General features: G+C 41.7%; 1 protein-coding gene across 2 annotated transcripts in view; it reads right to left on the bottom strand.

Moving 5' to 3' along the window:
• Positions 1–395: 395 nt before the first annotated feature.
• Positions 396–18,047, bottom strand: part of SSPN (sarcospan) — a 130,100-nt gene continuing 112,448 nt past the window's right edge. For both annotated transcript variants that reach the window (XM_022577814.3, XM_022577812.3), the window contains exons 2-3: positions 10,116–10,202; positions 396–3,974 (exon numbers count right to left, since the gene is read on the bottom strand). In XM_022577814.3, coding sequence (XP_022433522.1) covers positions 3,609–3,974; positions 10,116–10,172 — 423 coding nt within the window. In that variant the 5' untranslated portion in view covers positions 10,173–10,202 and the 3' untranslated portion in view covers positions 396–3,608. The remainder of the gene's footprint in view (positions 3,975–10,115; positions 10,203–18,047) is intronic.

Raw genomic sequence — 18,047 nt, 5'->3', positions numbered from 1 at the left:
AGGGCCAGCCTGATTCACAGGCTGTGTGTATTGCTGCACAGCAATGGTTCAGCGACAGTCACTAGAAAATGTAAAGGTATGCTTCATGATAGGATGCAATTAGTTTTTCAGGGCAACTTTTCAGTTCATTTCTGATCATCATTAACCGATCCACCACTGTCCCCTGGAATCTCCCTCAGATATCCTCTACCCCACCCTTTACTAAACAAATCTATAAACATATTCCAGATATACTGCATGCAAGAGAGGAAGTATGAGAATGTGAACAGATTCTAATGTCCTGGATACAAATAGAAAACACATAACGGGTTCTCGCTGTCAGAACACACTGATGTCTGCAGCTGAAAGTCCCTTAAAAGAGATCTTATGGAGGTTTCACTCAAGGAAGGAAAAAAGTTAGGCCTGTTACTTGACTACAGTTTCTAGGGCCTGGTGTAGCTATATTTTTAGGAATGGCTCCAAGGATCTGCCTGCACAAATTTGGATGGAGGGAGGGAGGCACAGATGGTGGTCACGTGAAGGCACAGACCGACTGGGTGGGCTCAGTTACAAAGTCTGCACACTTAGGCTGCTGTATTCCTCCTATTTCAAGTGCTGCCAAGTCCCGGCTGTTTGCCTTCTTTCCAAAGTCTTGATTCATTTAATTCTCCTGAAGGAGGTGGAAGAGAAGGAGGATTGTGCAAATCTTACTGTTTTATGGTTTAGAAGAGACAGTCACCATCTTGGCACCTTGTCAGATTTTAAATGTAACATTTTGCTAAATGTAAAGCTCGGTATCTGTTCCTTTTCTGTTGCCATTACTGTAACTTCAATATTTGCAAAACACAACCTCAAAATGCTTCAAATCCAGCCCAAAGCAGTTTGTTATTCATGCAACACAATTCTCACATGTATCAGTACACAGTGAGTTTGCAGCACAGAAATCTTTTCTTTCTTTCATTTTTAATTTTTAAATTTTATTTCTTGTTTCTTCTTCACTTATGAATTTTTTCTCTCTTTAGGGATTTAAGAATGATTCAAGCACACAATAGCAAAATCCCCATTATATATACACATTTTATATATATATAAAATGTGTATATATATATATATATACACATTATATATATGTGTGTGTGTATATATAATATACACACACACACACACATATATATATATATATCTCCTGATTATTACCAAGCTTATCACCATGTCAGTTCTTACCGGTTGCATTATTTAGAAAAAGGAAGCACATAAGCTAGAGTTACTCTACCATTTGAAATACCCTGTGAATCGCTTGTAAAGCATAGAGCACCTTAGTGTTGTGTAGAATTTAATTTTCTGATAGAAAAATTTGTAGTGTTTGCTATAAAAAATTGTTTAAGGTATTCAGGGTGTGATTCCAATGGTGACTTATTCATAGTAACTAGCATTAAAGCACTGGTTTCTCACTCTTTAAAAAGGAGCCCACAGATTATCAGTCATTTTGTTTTGTAGGAAACTGTCAAAATCAAAATGGATTCAGTTATTGGAATTTTTTTAACAGGGTACAAAGTATTTTTTTAGGTCATCATCAGGAGGCTTGGTGTGTGTTGATGTAATTTTTGTGTATTAAACCACTGCTCCAGAATCATCCATTAAGCCCCTGATGTGCATTTTTGGCCTGAGCTAGTGTGTAGGAAGGCCTTTTTTTTTTTTTTTTTGCGGTACGCGGGCCTCTCACTGTTGTGGCCTCTCCCGTTGCGGAGCACAGGCTCCAGACGCGCAGGCTCAGCGGCCACGGCTCACGGGCCTAGCCGCTCCACGGCATGTGGGATCTTCCCGGACCGGGGCACGAACCCGTGTCCCCTGCATCAGCAGGCAGACTCTCAACCACTGCGCCACCAGGGAAGCCCGAGGAAGGCCATTTTTAAAGCAAGTCAATACATAAAAAGGTTTTAACATCTGTTAATCAGGTGTTTTATCTGGAGGGCATAAAATATATTTACAATCCTCCAACTAACTTAACATTTCCCTTTTTATTTGGATATTCATATCATGTAATAATCGACACTATTGTCACAATCGATGGAATTATTCATATACCTCTTAAGGCAAACAAGGAAATGATTTTTTTAGAGTAGGGTTTAATGATTAGTAAAATATATCAATAGGCAATGTGGATAAGCAAATTAAGCTCAATTATCTTGAATTTCTGCTTTCAACAGAGCATACTAATAGAGAAAGTTTTTGGTAACATTTATGCTACATGAATTTGCATTCTGAGCTCCTTCCTTAAAACATTGATGTTGTTCCAAATTCAATGATAACAATAACTAGAGAGAAAAGTCTCCCACCAGAGTAGTTGTGCTCTTTTAAGTCGCAGTCACTTCAAAACAAAACCAAAAATAACCCTCCAAGTCAATGGCCAAATGTTCAAATAATGACCTCAGAAAACATTAGTTTAAGGCTCTAGTTGACTGTGCATACAAATCAATAATAAGATTACATATCAAATATAATTTCATGAATGGGACACCTCAGCATTACTCAATCTTCGTCAAAAGTACTTAGCTGCCAAGAGAGATATTTTACAACGTATCACAAATGTGCTATTTGTATAAACATTTCCCATTACAAATGCTCTCATTTTCATTTAAATGAGTATTTTTAACCTGAGCTATTAATAAAAAAAAAATTTTTTTTTCTCCCTTGTAAAGCTTGGCTTTCAGAAAAAAGAATCTTTAAGCCTTCTCTCTTGTGATAGTAATTTCTCCAAATACCGACAGTGCCACGTAAGTACAGCCAGGGCTCATTAAATAGATTTCTGAGCATAATTATAATTAACCATTAGCTAGAAATTAGTTTTAATGATTTGTTTTAGATGACAGAATAGAAGCATAATGTAATTATTTTTAAACCTTCTATATCATTAAGAATACAACTACCACCAGCTTTCAATTACTGCGAAGCAATCACCCAAAGCATTCACTAAGTGATCTATTTACAGATCCGAAATAGGGGAGCAGAGGAAAAAGGCCAGGGGCCCCAACCCAGGTGTTTGTAATTATTTAGCCTTTTGCAAAGTCTCTTCCTTTTCTACTCTGCTCTTTTAAGCTGTTTCATGCCTTGAAGACAATCTCTACCAGGGAAAATAGAGAAAGACACACTGGCTGCTCAGCTTTCCCCCTCCTCCTGCCCCCTGCTTTTCTCGGAGTCATAGTGAGGATCACGGCGGGAGCGGGGAAAGGCCTGGAGGAAGATCCTACAAAATTTAGCAAGTGGGTCTGAAACTGTCCAAATCGAACTGGACTAACAGGAAAGAAGATTATATCAGTAATAGGTAACATGAGTATTAGGAATAGACTCCAGACTTTAAAGATAGAACTCTACCATTCTTTCCCTGTACCGTGTTCTTCTAATATCCCAAAGTCAGTTTAGATCTTAAGAATTAAAAAAAAAATACTATGGAAACCTGAAGAAATGCTCTTTCATTTCCTGAAAAATATAAAAATATTCATTTAGAACAGTGAATATTAGTTATTGTCAAATTTCATTGTTTCTTCATTTTCTTTCTCTTTTTTTCCTTTTAAAAACAAAATCTCAGCTAGTTAGGGTGCTGTTTGCTCTCCCACCTTTGAACAAGAATGTTAGACCTTTTGCTGCTGACCTTCGGAAGTTGTCAGGGAACACACCCTGACACCCACGTAAAAGACCTGGTACCTGTGTTTCCACATCACAAAGCAGGCCAACAAGCACACAAGGCCGCAGACCAAGTTCAGAATCATCTGGATGAGTAAGAACAGCTTGAAAGTGCCAGTGATGCTGGTACAGTCAGTCACATCCCGGTACACAAAGGTCCTGCTGAGGGGCTCGGAGGAGGGCAGTTTGCACTGGCAGGAGTCGAGCGTGGTTCCACAGGTAAGCTGTGTGAGTTGTGCATAGTGGTGAGCGGCGAACGCCACGGCCAGCACACAGACCGTCAGGCCAAGGGCACTCAGCAGAAAGTACAAGAGCTGCAAGAAAGCAGAAGAAAACCTTTCCAGTTATAGAGAACGTTGGATGACTATTGGCAAAGCTAATAAAGAAAAGCTCTTCTTCTTCTCTCCCAAGATTCCTTCTCTCCCTCCATTCCCTGATGGAGGGCCTGTCTCTCCTCAGAAACATGGTACCCAAGACATGGCAACGGCTCGTTATGGACTGTTAGTGAGCAGTCTGATCACAATCTGAAAAACTCTGATCGTATTTTCATTTGTCGTACAGATGTCGGGTGTTTTTCATGAATTGAGCCAATAATATTAGCTTGATTTGGGGATGTTTGTATATGGATGTAGCAGGCAGCTTAGATGACTCCCAAACACAAGAGCCATCCCTGAAAGGCATACTGTGCTTGTTTTGACCTTAACAACTGCTGCTATAAAGACTGAAACAAGACTAGGAAGTAGAGAACAAATTTCTTCAATGTAAACACTGTGTTGGCCAAAATTGGCAATGATTGGTCAACTAGCAACATGGGTTAATGAAAAAGACTATATTCAATGGAGTGGTTGCCAAACTATGTCCAGGAAGGCCAGGATCCCCAGTGAGAGGTTGCTGGGGGAAAAAAAAATTATGGTTCCAGAAGGTGGGTGACTTGATCACCTACAAGTCTCATCCCAAGTCCACCTATAACCATGTAGTTTCTGAGCATAAAAATAAACTGTAAGTGGTCCCTCAGCCACCAAAGTTCTGAACACCATTGGCTTACGTGTTAGCCTTGGAATGGAAAAGTCTGGTTAACGTTCTAACTCTGCTACTAAAGAACCATGGAATCCCTGAACAGCTCAGACATTTACCCTACACCTGAAATTTTTTTTTTTTTTTACGGTACGTGGGCCTCTCACTGTTGTGGCCTCTCCCGTTGCAGAGCACAGGCTCCGGACGCTCAGGCTCAGCAGCCATGGCTCACGGGCCCAGCCGCTCCACGGCATGTGGGATCTTCCCGGACCGGGGCACGAACCCGTGTCCCCTGAGTCGGCAGGCAGACTCTCAACCACTGCACCGCCAGGGAAGCCCCCCACCTGAAATATTTTGATCAAAAATTGTGGGTGCTTGTTGACGTGGCCACAATATAAACCATTTTACAGAACAAGAAATCTTGTGATTGGACTTCCCTACTGAAAACCTTGCTCTTAATGGCCCAACCTACTGAGGATCTAGATAAGGAACAGAGTCCGCAGCTGTTGGGAATGGTGTACTGAACCCAGTTCTTAGTGCAAGATTTACATTCCCATAGTCAAAAGTTGCTCATAGAGCAATTCTGCTGCATGTGAACTCCTCAAAGGAAGATTAGTCACGTCCAAGTTCAGATGAAAGTTGCTCTGAAAAGATTATACCCTCCGCCTGCCTCCAACTAATTGCAACTCAAAATAAAAACATGTATGCAAGATTATAAAATATGTGTGCATAAGTCCTCCAGATGAGTGATTTTGCACACAGGGACAATTTCAAATGTTTTCAAGTCTTAAGTACAGAATACTTAAAATTTTATTTTTTCTGTCTTGACTGGTGTGTGTGTGTGTGTGTTGGTGCCCTGAGCATGTGTCTGGTTTGCTTGGAAGCTTCACTGCGGACACAGGAAGAGAGTGGACCTGGTTAAAGCCGTTTCATCTTCCTATGGCTGCACGAGCAAAGAGTGCAGAGGTTCTTCGGATCTTCTCATCAAAAATATCTTACACACACACTCTCTTTTTCATTTTCAAATCATACGAAGGACTGTCAAATACAACCCACATTTCTTCATCTGTGAAACAGTTTATGGAAACATCTATCTCAGGGACATAACAAGGATAACTTATACTGAACACGTTTAGCCTCCCTTGGAGGAAAGGAACCAGAAAAACACACAGTGAAACAAACCATTTGAAAAATTTAAGAGGAAATATTTAATCTGTGCTATTGAATGCATCACCTTGGTCCTGCCTGTCGCCAAATTTTCAGTGGCCATATTTTCTGCAAAAAAAAAAAGTAGTTCTTGGGCTAAAAAAGTATGGATTTATTTTGTGGGGCCACTGGGACAGAATACTTGAATTATTCTGGGTTGTTTTGAAATATTCAGGCTTGACGACTGACTTCAAACTCTTGATGCCAAGGGCCAAATTAAATTGTGCTGGCCGTGTCGTGCGTGCCTGCCCATGACAGCTGCATTTCCAGTGCCTGCGACATGAGTGACTATACCAGCAGGGAGGGCCCAAATTAAGGGATGACATTTCACCTGAGAGTCATCTGCTTAGCAGAATGGCCCCAGTTGGAGTTTTCTTCATACACTTTATTGCCATCAGTGGATGGGGCTACGGAGGTCCTGTCATAACTCTCTCCCACACATTCATCCTTAGAGAATTTCTATAACATCCGCTGGGGCATTATCTTGAAACAATGACAATAATCCCTAATTCTCGATCTGTAAATTATTCAAATAGCTGCAAAAAATATTCTCTCATAACCATCACAAAAATCCGTTTGCTGAAATGAGAGTTTTCCTCTTCTTTTTTTTTTTTTTGCGGTACGCGGGCCTCTCACTGTTGTGGCCTCTCCCGTTGCAGAGCACAGGCTCCAGACGCGCAGGCTCAGCGGCCATGGCTCACGGGCCCAGCCACTCCGCGGCATATCGGATCTTCCCGGACCGGGACACGAACCCGCGTCCCCTGCATCGGCAGGCGGACTTTCAACCACTGCGCCACCAGGGAAGCCCCTGTCTCTTTGTAAAAGATAACTTTTGGGCCCAAAGAGCAAAAGATTTGCCCAAGACTTTTACCAAGTACACAGCAGTGCCTGGTGATGGTTACAGGCATGGACTGGGGAGCAGACAGCCTGAGTTAGAATCCCGGTTCTCCCCTCCATAACTATGAACCTTGGGCAAATTAAATCAATGCCATGGGTACCTTTGTTTCTTCATCTAGCACCTAAGTCACAAGATTACTCTAAGGATCAAAATAATTGATACTGGGCTTTCCTGGTTTAAATATTTAAGTATTCTTGAAATGAACACATTAGCAGACCTGGAAAGAGCTGCCAGTTCTCAGGACTTTTAGGATATCAACCCTATACTGGCTTTGTGTTATTCTATGTCACGTGAGAGTAACAACACATCCTTGGCCTGTAGAAAGGGCGTGAACATTTACACAAGCACAGAGGCTGCTCAATTTTAATTGAGCATATTAAATATTCTAGAAGCCTCAAGAGCGCAAACAAAAGCCATGCCCCTCAGCTCCTTTAAATATGAATACATTTTCATTGGTGCATTAGCTCACACATTGTGATTCTGCCTCTCCCACTGCAGGAAAGCATCGGGCCAAGTAAGCAAGAGTGAGCCACAGAATCAAGTTTCTTATCCATTTCAAGACATAAATATAGACTTGATCGGCCAAAGCCTGTGGGCTACATCTGCAGCGCTGTAGCATTTTTTCCTTCGCGGCTTTTAACTCAGCTGACAGCAACAAGCTTCTGGGTCAGAATCTGTAATTTAAAATCAAGTGGCTCGCGTTACGTACACGGCACGCATAACTATCAATAAGAGTGTTTACGATGACCTTGGGAAGGCCAGCAAATATATTTTGATACCAGCGGGGCTCGGGACGCATCTGTCTTGCCTGTGTCAGTCCGGGCGGCCGGCACTGCGCAGCGGGCGGAGGCGGGCGGAGGCGGGCGCCCCCGGCGCTTATGTAACCACAGCGCCCGGGGGCGCGCCCCGCGCTCGCCGCCTCTAATTGGTACCCGGCCGCCGCTTCAAAGTTCAGAGGCTATTGCGACTGCAATGCCCTCGTGGGGAATGTGCCCCGGAGTGTTTTTGCACGCACACGAACCAGACACGTTTCTGAACATCATCAAGGTGAGCCCCGAGAAAACAGAGGATAGGCAGGAGGCCCAATCAGCGGCCGGATGGCCCGCCGAGCCCAGGAGCAGAACTCGGGAGCAGGGCCCGGGGAGAAAGATGGAAGGCGCCGGCGGCTTACAGGGCTTGCCAAAGGGCCGCCAGAGAAGACTGTGCTAGCTTGAGATGAAAAGACAAGCCCCCGTGGCCACTGTCTGTAAGGAAAAGGGAAGTGTGTGGGGCGTGTGTGTGTGTGTGTGTGTGTGTGTGTGTGTGGACGCGCGCGCACGCTAGCACAGGCGGCAGTAAAGCGCTGGCATCACCCCTGTATTGCTTGTCCTGACTATCTGGGCGTTCAACAGAAGGAAATAAATTCGCCATCAAAGCTTGGTCCAGGGTATCAACACGTAAGCACTAAAATGCGGTTTTGCTAGTGAGAAACACCTCATGAAGATGCATTTTATTCCTTCTCCCCCAAATGATGTCAGGAGCACAAGGGAAGTCCGCTGTAACCTGTTGTGCCTTTGGAAAACCTGGAGATTGACGGAGCTCATTTTCGACCTGAAGGTAATATAGTGGGCACCTTAGAGAGCTGGCAGCAAGCATCACTAAAGGTCACATTCAGAAGAAGAGAAAAGTGCCTCTGTGTTTGTCAATGTCTGTCACAGGTGAAAAAAAAAGATAGTTAATGAGATCTTCCTAGTGGTGAATTCTCAACCTGGCTGACATTGGCAGTGACTTTTTTATTTTTTAATTTTTTTTGTCCTTGCTCCTTATTTTAAATGCAGACGTTGAGATGGCTTTAAGGGCCTCTGAGAAGATGTTGCTGTTGCCTCTGCTGTTTCCTGGGATCATGGTGGAGAGGGGGATGAGAGCATTTCACAGAAACTGATGAACCTAGTTTAGAGCCCTTTTTACCTAATGAATGAAATTCCCATAATTTAACAGATCATTTCTTACTAGGCTTTAAAAAACAAAATCATCACTAAGCCTTGTAGTTTGTTCAGACTTCTACCAAAAAAGTAAACATGGACTGATGTCTGCTCTATCTGGCCTTCTTTTTAAGGGACACCCTCAGACAGAAAAAGTAAAATTTCCAAGGCGGGTGGGGGGGCATAGCCACCCAAATTCTAACTCTATCAATTTTTAAAATAGCATCCATTAAATTTTTAAATTAGAAGAGTTACATCTAACTATTGGAGAACATCTCAAAATTGAAGAAAAAAACTACACAATGTAGGTATAATCCCACCACTCAGAGAAACTATTTTTTCTGTGCATATAAGAGCTATTTATTTAATCTCCGTAAGATCATAGCATACATTTTGTGTAGCCAGTTTCTTTTTGCTAGTTAAAATAATTTGAATATTTTATTCACTAATTACTCTTTCACGACATGACTTAAATATATATATGTATGTATATATGAGCACATTGCTTTTTTATGTCAGTAGCTTTTATATCAATATACTAGAATATACTAACATCTTACAAAGGAGTATCCAGTTTTTATGTGTTTTCTTATAGAAGAAAAGTAAACAATGTGACTGGACCCCCAAACCAAAACAAAACCAAACCAACATTACAGAAAGCTTTTTGTTCTCTGCTACAGGAGTTGAAAGAAAGTGTACGAATTTGATTTCTACCAACTGATTTCTGAGTGGGCTGTTTATCTCCCTAAACTCTGAAAGGGTGTGTCTGTGTTTCCCTTTGGAGCAGATTCTACTGTGCAGTGAAAATGCTGTGTACTTGAATTGGCTCCAACCAAACACAGTGTCTCTAAAAAAAAAAGGCACTCAGGAAAGGCACACACACTTGCTAAACCAAGCATACCCCAACCTCCTGCCTTTGCCCTCAGATTCTTGGCACAGGTCATTTGGATGCACCCAATGTACATTTTCTGTCTCAGTGATCCCACCTACCAAGGGAAATACACTTAGACTGCTTCATTATTAAAACATTCTAAAAAAAACCCCCAAGATGGGGAAGTGGGCACTGATATAGACACTTTTTCCCTGGCCAAGTGTTTTGCTGAACTGATGAGTTTTCAATTCTCCTTTTAAGGGCATTGGAGGGCACTTCATATGCTCTGTGCCAATCCAGTTCATGGAAATTAAGACTTAAAAAAAAAAAAATCAGCATCACCTTTGGGGTCTGGATGAATGCCCTCCTAAAACATTTTTTGGCCTGTCTAAAAGTGCAATTTCTAGAATAATCAGATATACAACCCCTTAAAAAGTCCTCCTTAATTTTGTACTTGTGTTTCCTTCTATGTGATGATAAAAGAGAAAGAAAAACGACAACTTACTTTCATGGCAAACTGGATACAAGTCCGTTCGTCAACTTGATAGGAGACACAAAGCATAAACAAACCAAGATAGGCCACTAAGCAGACCTGCAATGGAGAACAGGGAGGAAAGGTTGTTATCAAGGAAAGCCGTGCATTCTAATGACATCAATCTCAGTGTCTTTCACCAGTAACATCCTTGTTATCAAGGTGCTCATTTCATTTGCTTATCTTTATGTGCTATTTTTTCTCAGCTTGTGGAACAGAGTTTTAAAAATAGGAAAATCAATTTATTTCAATTTAGCCAGTATTTATTAAGTCCTTTTGATGTGCCAGGTGCTGTAGAAGGTCCTTCAGCGAATACAATGATGAACAAAATTTCCTCAACCTCAGTAACTGTACGGTCCAGGCCAGGCCACGATAAGCGCACACACTATTCTACAGCAGGGCATTCTGTGTCAAATGCTATTCAGAGAAGTACAAAAAGAAGAAAAAAATAACATTGAATTGGGCAATTAAAAAAGCCTTCTCTAAAGAGGTGGATTTGAAATGGTCCTTGAAAGGGATGATGATAATAATAATGATCACTACCAGTTACTGAATACTTACCTTGTGCTTGGGCTCTTCTAAGGCCTTTTGTATGGATTTCTTCAAGTAATCAGCACAAAACCCTATGAAGTAGGTGCTATTATGATCCTCACATTATAAGTGAGGAAACAGAAGCACAAAGCTAGTAAATGATGGAACCCACCCTCAAACCAGGTAGCTTGGGTGAAACAGTACGAGCGCAGGCGGATGCAGGACTGTGTGTGGAAAGAATAGCAAACGTGTATCTACAGTTGAAATAATAAAATATAGAGCAGAAAATGTAGGTGGAAAGTCTGGGGATGTAGAACTGATTTAGGAAGTAGTGGAGTTCCCTTGAACATTTCTGAGCAGGGGAATGACATGATTCAAGACACGTTTCTGGAAAATGAGCAGTGGTGTTGGGTGGGTTGCCGGTGAGAATACCAGAATCTTATTTTACTAATCTAAGCAAGATTAATCTATCAGGTGAGCCAGAGCTCAGAGGGTGGTGGACGAAGTCAGAGAAAGAGGTGAGAGGAAAGGTGCAGTAAAAGTAAAATGTATACATCTTGGCTATTGCATGACCAGTGGGAGGACACTGGAGTGGGAGAAATAGAAAGCCATCTCCAAGTTCTTGAGTGTCAGTGACAGAAAGAGTGGGGGTGGGGGGTGCAACAGACCCAAAGAAGGCTGGCAGGAGGCATGGCAACTTTGAGGGAAAACATACTCAATTTTTAAAACAGTTTTTTAAACCGAAGTGTAGTTAATTTACAATGTTGCGTTAGCTTCAGGTGTACAGCAAAGTGATTCGGTTATTTATATATATATTTAGGTTCTTTTCCATTATAGATTATTACAAGACATTGAATATAGTTCCCTATGTGATACAATAGGTCCTTGTTGTTTACCTACTTTATATACAGTAGTGTGTATCTGCTAATCCCAAACTCCTAGTTTATCTACCACCCCACCCCCCGCTATCCCCTCTGGTAACCATAAGTTTGTTTTCTATGTCTGTGAGTCTATTTCTGGTTTGTAAATAAGTTCATTTATATCATTTTTAAGAGTCCACATATAAGTGATATCATATGATATTTCGCTTTCTCTGTCTGACTTACTTCACTTAATGTGATAATCTCTAGGTCCATCCATGTTGTTGCAAATGACATTATTTCATTCCGTTTTATGGCTGAATAACGTTCCATTATATATATATATATATATATATATATATATATCCAGAGAAAACACTAATTCGAAAAAATACACGCACCCCAATGTTCATAGCAGCACTATTTACAATGGCCAAGACATGGAAGCAACCTAAGTGTCCAGCGACAGATGAATGGATAAAGAAGATGTGGTATATAAAACCTACTTGATTTGATTTTTTTTAGTGCATTGGAGTTTCTTAAACTGTGATTTAGAGTTTCTAATCAAAGCATACCTATTTACACTCAACTTTGGAAACCTTAAAAGGTTGCTAAGTTCTACTTTAGGATGAAAAACATAAGCAACAGAATTGCATTTTCTGATAAGCACAATATTCCTAGAGACAATGTTGGAAGGGTGGCTGAGAGTCACCCAGCAAGTCATTAGATGGCTGGTTTGGTGATACTCATAACTCCTATCCCCAGGGCCAGCTTTGAACCTCGGACCTGCTAGGGTGGTAGAGCTGTTTATTTACAAAGCCAACACAACATTTTAACGTAGCACCTCTATCCTATTCTCCCCTTGATTACAAAATCAATAAGTGGCTTGTGCCCTCACTGGTTCCCAAGTTGCAGGTTTAGGTTTCCACTGGACTGTGAAGACAAAAGCCAAGCCTTCCTTGAGTACAGGCTGTTTTCAGGGTTTTCCACCATTAGGACAGGCTGATGGTTAAAAGCAGAGATGACATTCCTAGTTCAACAGATACAGCGTGGGCTGGAGAGGGCTGGGTAGAAAACAAAGCAGATAGGACCCACAGAGACAGCTTTTCAGCAGAGCACGGGCAGATGTGGAGGTAATGACACTGAAGTTGTTTGTGTAACCCACAACGTGGCCATATTTCCAAGGCAGGGATGAAGTTCCTTTTCAAAACTCTTTTAAAAATATACCTAAAAAAATATATCTAATTGAGGTATAAGTTTGATAAGGCCTGTAATGGCTTACTATGTATTTTCAAATTAAGAATTTTCAGAGCTAGGGACTCCCCAGTGGTAAAGAATCCACCTTCCAATTCAGGGGATGTGGGTTCGATCCCTGGTCAGGGAACTAAGATCCCACGTGCTGCAGGGCAACTAAGCCTGCACACCACAACTACTGAGCTTGCGCGCCTCAACGAGAGAGCCCACGTGCCACAAACTACAGAGCCCACACACTCTGGAACCCACGAGCCACAACTAGAGAGAGAAAACCTGCCCGCCACAACTAGAGAGAAGCCTGCACACCACAACAGAGTCCACGCCGCAACGAAAAGATCCCACATGTCTCAACGAAGACCCCTCGAGCTGCAACTAAGACCCGAAGCAGCCAAAAATATAAAGAAAATAAATAAGTAAAATTTTTAAAATGCTTTAAAAAAAAGAATTTGAAGAACTAAAACAATGGAAGAAAGACCTTTTCTTTTTTGTTTATTGGCAAGAAACCCAATGGAAGCTTCTAAACTTGCTTGTGGGGATGGTTAGATCCCTAAGTACGTGCCTGGGCTCACTTATTAGCATCTGTCTGCAGGTGCATAGGGTCAGGCTCTCTCCTACATAACTGTCTTTGTCCCTAGAGGCTATTGTGAAGTTGGCAATTGCCAAAACTCTCCCCTTTGTCTTCATGAGAGACACATTCCAACAATCAAGCCTAAATGACCAGTATCTTAAAAATCTGACTCTGCCTTCCTTGAACAAATTTTTCTACTTCAGTAGTGTCTACTTCTGTGAAGCCTTAATTTAGCCTGGCTTCCAGCAAGAAGTTGCACAAGAACATATAACCTCACTCTAGAGTATTTCACTTAGTCAGTCGACAGAACTCTTTTTGAGGCCAGACTCTTTTAACAGCTCCAGGAACTGAGCACTGAAAAACCAGTCTCAGCCTTCAAGGAGCTCTCAGTTCAGTGGGAAAGAGAGGAGAGTGAAGTTACAGTACCATGTAAATTTTAGGACCGTATCTGCTGTAATACACTGAAGGTGTAATTAACCTGAAGGCAACTTGAAGAAACTTCCTGGAGGAAGATGGATTTTGAAAGGTAAGCAGAAATTAAGCAGAAGGATGTTAGGAAGAGTAGAGTAAGTACTAGTGGGTACAAAAGCATGGAGAAATGCAGAGTAAACATTGAGGTCTCCCAGAGCTCTGGTGCAGAGGATGGGAGAAGAAAAAGCCAAAGATGAGCTTGTAGAGATGGGCAGGAAGTAGGTCACAAGGAACTTTTATTTCAATCTAGGACATTTGAGGCAAGGGAATCATGTGATCAACGTTGCCTTTTAGAATGGTCTTTCCGGCTGTGAAGAATGGATTGGGAAGGGAAGACCAGCTGGGAGGCTGTTCTCCATCTATGGAGAAATGATGAGTGCCTGAGCTCAGGTAGCAGTAGGGACCGAGAGTAGGTGTGTTTGAGTGATGTTAAGGAAGCAGAATCCAAGGCTCTAAGAACTGATTAGGTGTGAGGGTTGAAGGAGAGGGAGGATTAAGCAAGGTGCTCAGCTACCTGACTTGAGCTGCCAGGTGGATGGAGTTCACGTTTAGTAAGGCACAAGATACAAGAGGAAGAGCAGAATGGGAATGGAAACCGATAATGCCCACCTGAACTGAAATCTCAGACACGTGGACCTAGAACTCATGAAAGGGATCTTAGCTGAATATAAGCCCTTAAAGCAATGGAAACCATCAGAAATGCTGGGTCACCCAGAAACAGTCTAGGCAAAACAAAAAAAGGCCAAGGAAGTTACCCAGTTATGAAGAACCATTGAATAGTTTGAGCAGAAAGCATCTCACATAAACTTCATATAACTTTGGTTGTACATCATGACATGTCTAAATACTATGAAACTGATCATCCTTCTGGATTTTTGAAAGTTTCACTTCTAGGTCCTAGTGTAGGATATTTGCTATAAATCCTGGATCAATCCAACATATTTTATTTTATTTTAATATTTATTATTTATTTATTTGGTTGCGCCGGGTCTTAGTTTTGGCAGGTGGGCTCCTTCGTTGTGGCTTGCAAACTCTTAGTTGCGGCATGCATGTGGGATCTAGTTCCCTGACCAGGGATCAAACCGGGCCCCCTGCACTGGGAGCAAGGAGTCTTAACCACTGCGCTACCAGGGAAGTCCCAATCCAACATCTTTTAATTTCTTGGCCTTCTGATAGGGCTCAATCGGCTCTGGGAGGGGGTGGGGAGTTCATTTTCTTACCTACAGATTTGCATATTAGAACAATACTTCTTTATCAGAGGGTTTATTGGAGTTTAGAATGCAAGCACTTTATAGAAGAGTAGTATTTATTGAACACTTAAAACTGAAGGCTTATCATCAAAAAATCTAGAAACAATAAATGCTGGAGAGGGTGTGGAGAAAAGGGAACCCTCTTGCGCTGTTGGTGGGAATGTAAATTGTTACAGCCACTATGGAGAACAGTGTGGAGGTTCCTTAAAAAACTAAAAATAGAACTACCATATGACCCAGCAATCCCACTACTGGGCATATACCCTGAGAAAACCATAATTCAAAAAGAGTCATGTACCAAAGTGTCCATTGCAGCTCTATTTACAATAGCCAGGACATGGAAGCAACCTAAGTGTCCACCATAGGATGAATGGATAAAGAAGATGTGGCACATATATACAATGGAATATTACTCAGCCATAAAAAGAAATGAAATTGAGATATTTGTGGTGAGGTGGATGGACCTAGAGTCTGTCACACAGAGTGAAGTAAGTCAGAAAGAGAAAGACAAATACCATAGGCTAACACATATATATGGAATCTAAGAAAAAAAAAAAAAGGTCATGAAGAACCTAGGGGTAAGACAGGAATAAAGGCACAGACCTACTAGAGAATGGACTTGAGGATACGGGGAGGGGGAAGGGTAAGCTGGGACAAAGTGAGAGAGTGGCATGGACATATATACACTACCAAACGTAAGATAGATAGCTAGTGGGAAGCAGCCACATAGCACAAGGAGATCAGCTCAGTGCTTTGTGGCCACCTAGAGGGGTGGGATAGGGAGGGTGGGAGGGAGACGCAAGAGGGAGGAGGTATGGGGATATATGTATACGTATAACTGATTCACTTTGTTATAAAGCAGAAACTAACACACCATTGTAAGGCAATTATACTCCAATAAAGATGTTAAAAAAAATCCAAAAACTGAAGGCTTTATGGCCACGGGGAGGAAACCAGATTTCTCATGCCAGACTAAGGGTCTTGTTTTCTGAGTGGGCAGGATGTGGGCGCACCAGGAAGACAGGGTGCTCTGGCTTCCCAGGGCGGGGAAGGAGGAGCTCTTGTTAATGAGTGGTGATACTCGCCAGGCCTCTCTGGAACAACATTCTTGGATTCTGGGCCAGGGCTTCCATTGGATATGGTGAGGTGAGACCCATGGAAGAGGAAAAAGGCAGTTACATAAGATTTTCAAGAAGGCACCCATTGGACCAGGGGCAGACAGGTGGTATCACTGAACACAAAACCAGACAAGACCTGGGTGGCACTGGGGAAACTAGTGCTGAAAGGGCAGCTAGCCCTGAAGAGCTTGTGAAGATTTAGTTCATGTACAGATGGATAATTATGTTGATAAGAAAAGCTTGAAAAGATTTTTTTAGTGAAAAAAAATCCCATAATTTTAAACCTGTTTTTGGATGCATGTTTCTGCAATCTGTTTAGCAAGAAGAGAAAACCTAAGTCGCAAACTCCACATTCTGTCTAAAGATGTTCTTTGACTGCTCAGAGTGAAGACTGCATTCTCTCTTGAGAGTTAGAAAGTTAAGCAGAGTTGAAATGTTCTCTGAATGTTAAATCCATTTCTAGATGTACGAGTCCTGAGTCTTGTCACACTTTGTGTTATTCCTGCAGTGGTACCTTTTGAGGATTGGCTTATTATGAATAAAAAGTGAATGGTGGATGGACCCGGGTCTTGGAGATTTACCTACATGTCATTTTTTTTCCTTTTCATTTTGGCATAGCTAGAAGGTATCACCCTAAAACATTTTGTGAGAATGCGAATTATTGGTATTTACTTCGCTCCATGTCATATTTACATTCTGGTCTTGTGACATTCACACAACCTCCAATTTATTTGTTTTCTTCCTTTTGTTGTTGACAGAGCTGCTTGACAGGGCTATCTGGAGAATACAACCTCCTCTGTCAAATGTCTTTCAAGGTTTCTCTCCTCCTTCCATCCCCCCCTTTCGTTTGTGTCCCTGAAATGTGACTCTATTTCTGTTAGTTAATCAATGTTCACCTGTGTATTTAAAGCACTTTATTTCAGTCAATATAGTAACAAGATGAACTCTCCTCTCATATTTGCACAGCCAATTGAACAACAAGAGATGTAGCAGAACTGTACATATTTCTCTGGATATTTCTTAAGAGAATTTCTATGGGTTTTCACCTATTTAATAGAATTTAAGGTAGAGTATTAGACATAATTTTCAACAAATGATAGATATATTGCAATATGTCAAATGAATGCAGTCTCACTCAGGAGAATTGCTTATTAATACATAGTTTATCAGAGATTTACATAATATACAAAAGAATATTTCATGAGAATCTATTAAAGGATGTTTATTGGATCAAGATTTCAGAAGGATGGGATAGAATATTTTAGCATAACTCAAGCATTTTTACTAGATTCTCATTGCCACTGCCTCTGGCAAGACAATGTCTAAGCTAGTGGTTCAGAGTTACTTGGAGGGCTTGGTGAAATCTCCCTTATCTCCAGAATTTCTGATCCAATAGGTCTGGCGTGGAGACCGAGAATTTGCATTTCTAATAAATAAGGCCACACTTTGAGAACCACTAGTCTAAGCTAAAAACATAGTCTTCTGGAGAGGCGGAAGGTGGCGGAAGAGTAAGACACGGAGATCACCCTCCTCCCCAGAGATACATCAGAAATACATCTACACGTGGAACAACTCCTACAGAACACCTACTGAATGCTGGCAGAAGAACTCAGACCTCCCAAAAGGCAAGAAACTCCCCACGTACCTCGGTAGGGCAAAAGAAAAAAGAATAAAGAGAGACAAAAGAATAGGGACGGGACCCGCACCAGTGGGAGGGAGCTGTGAAGGAGGAAAGGTTTCCACATACTAGAAGCCCCTTCTCGGGCGAAGACTGCGGGTGGCAGAGGGGAGAAGCTTCGGAGCCACGGAGAGCATAGCAACAGGGGTGCGGAGGGCAAAGCGGAGAGATTCCC

This window comes from Delphinapterus leucas, chromosome 11 (genome assembly GCF_059928025.1).
Source record: "Delphinapterus leucas isolate spDelLeu-1000000601 "Yukka" chromosome 11, BTC_Dleu_Yukka2, whole genome shotgun sequence".
Classification (NCBI taxonomy): Eukaryota; Metazoa; Chordata; class Mammalia; order Artiodactyla; family Monodontidae; genus Delphinapterus; species Delphinapterus leucas.
The sequence above is the reverse complement of the archived record's forward strand: the minus strand, read 5'-3'. Positions and strand labels throughout refer to the sequence as shown.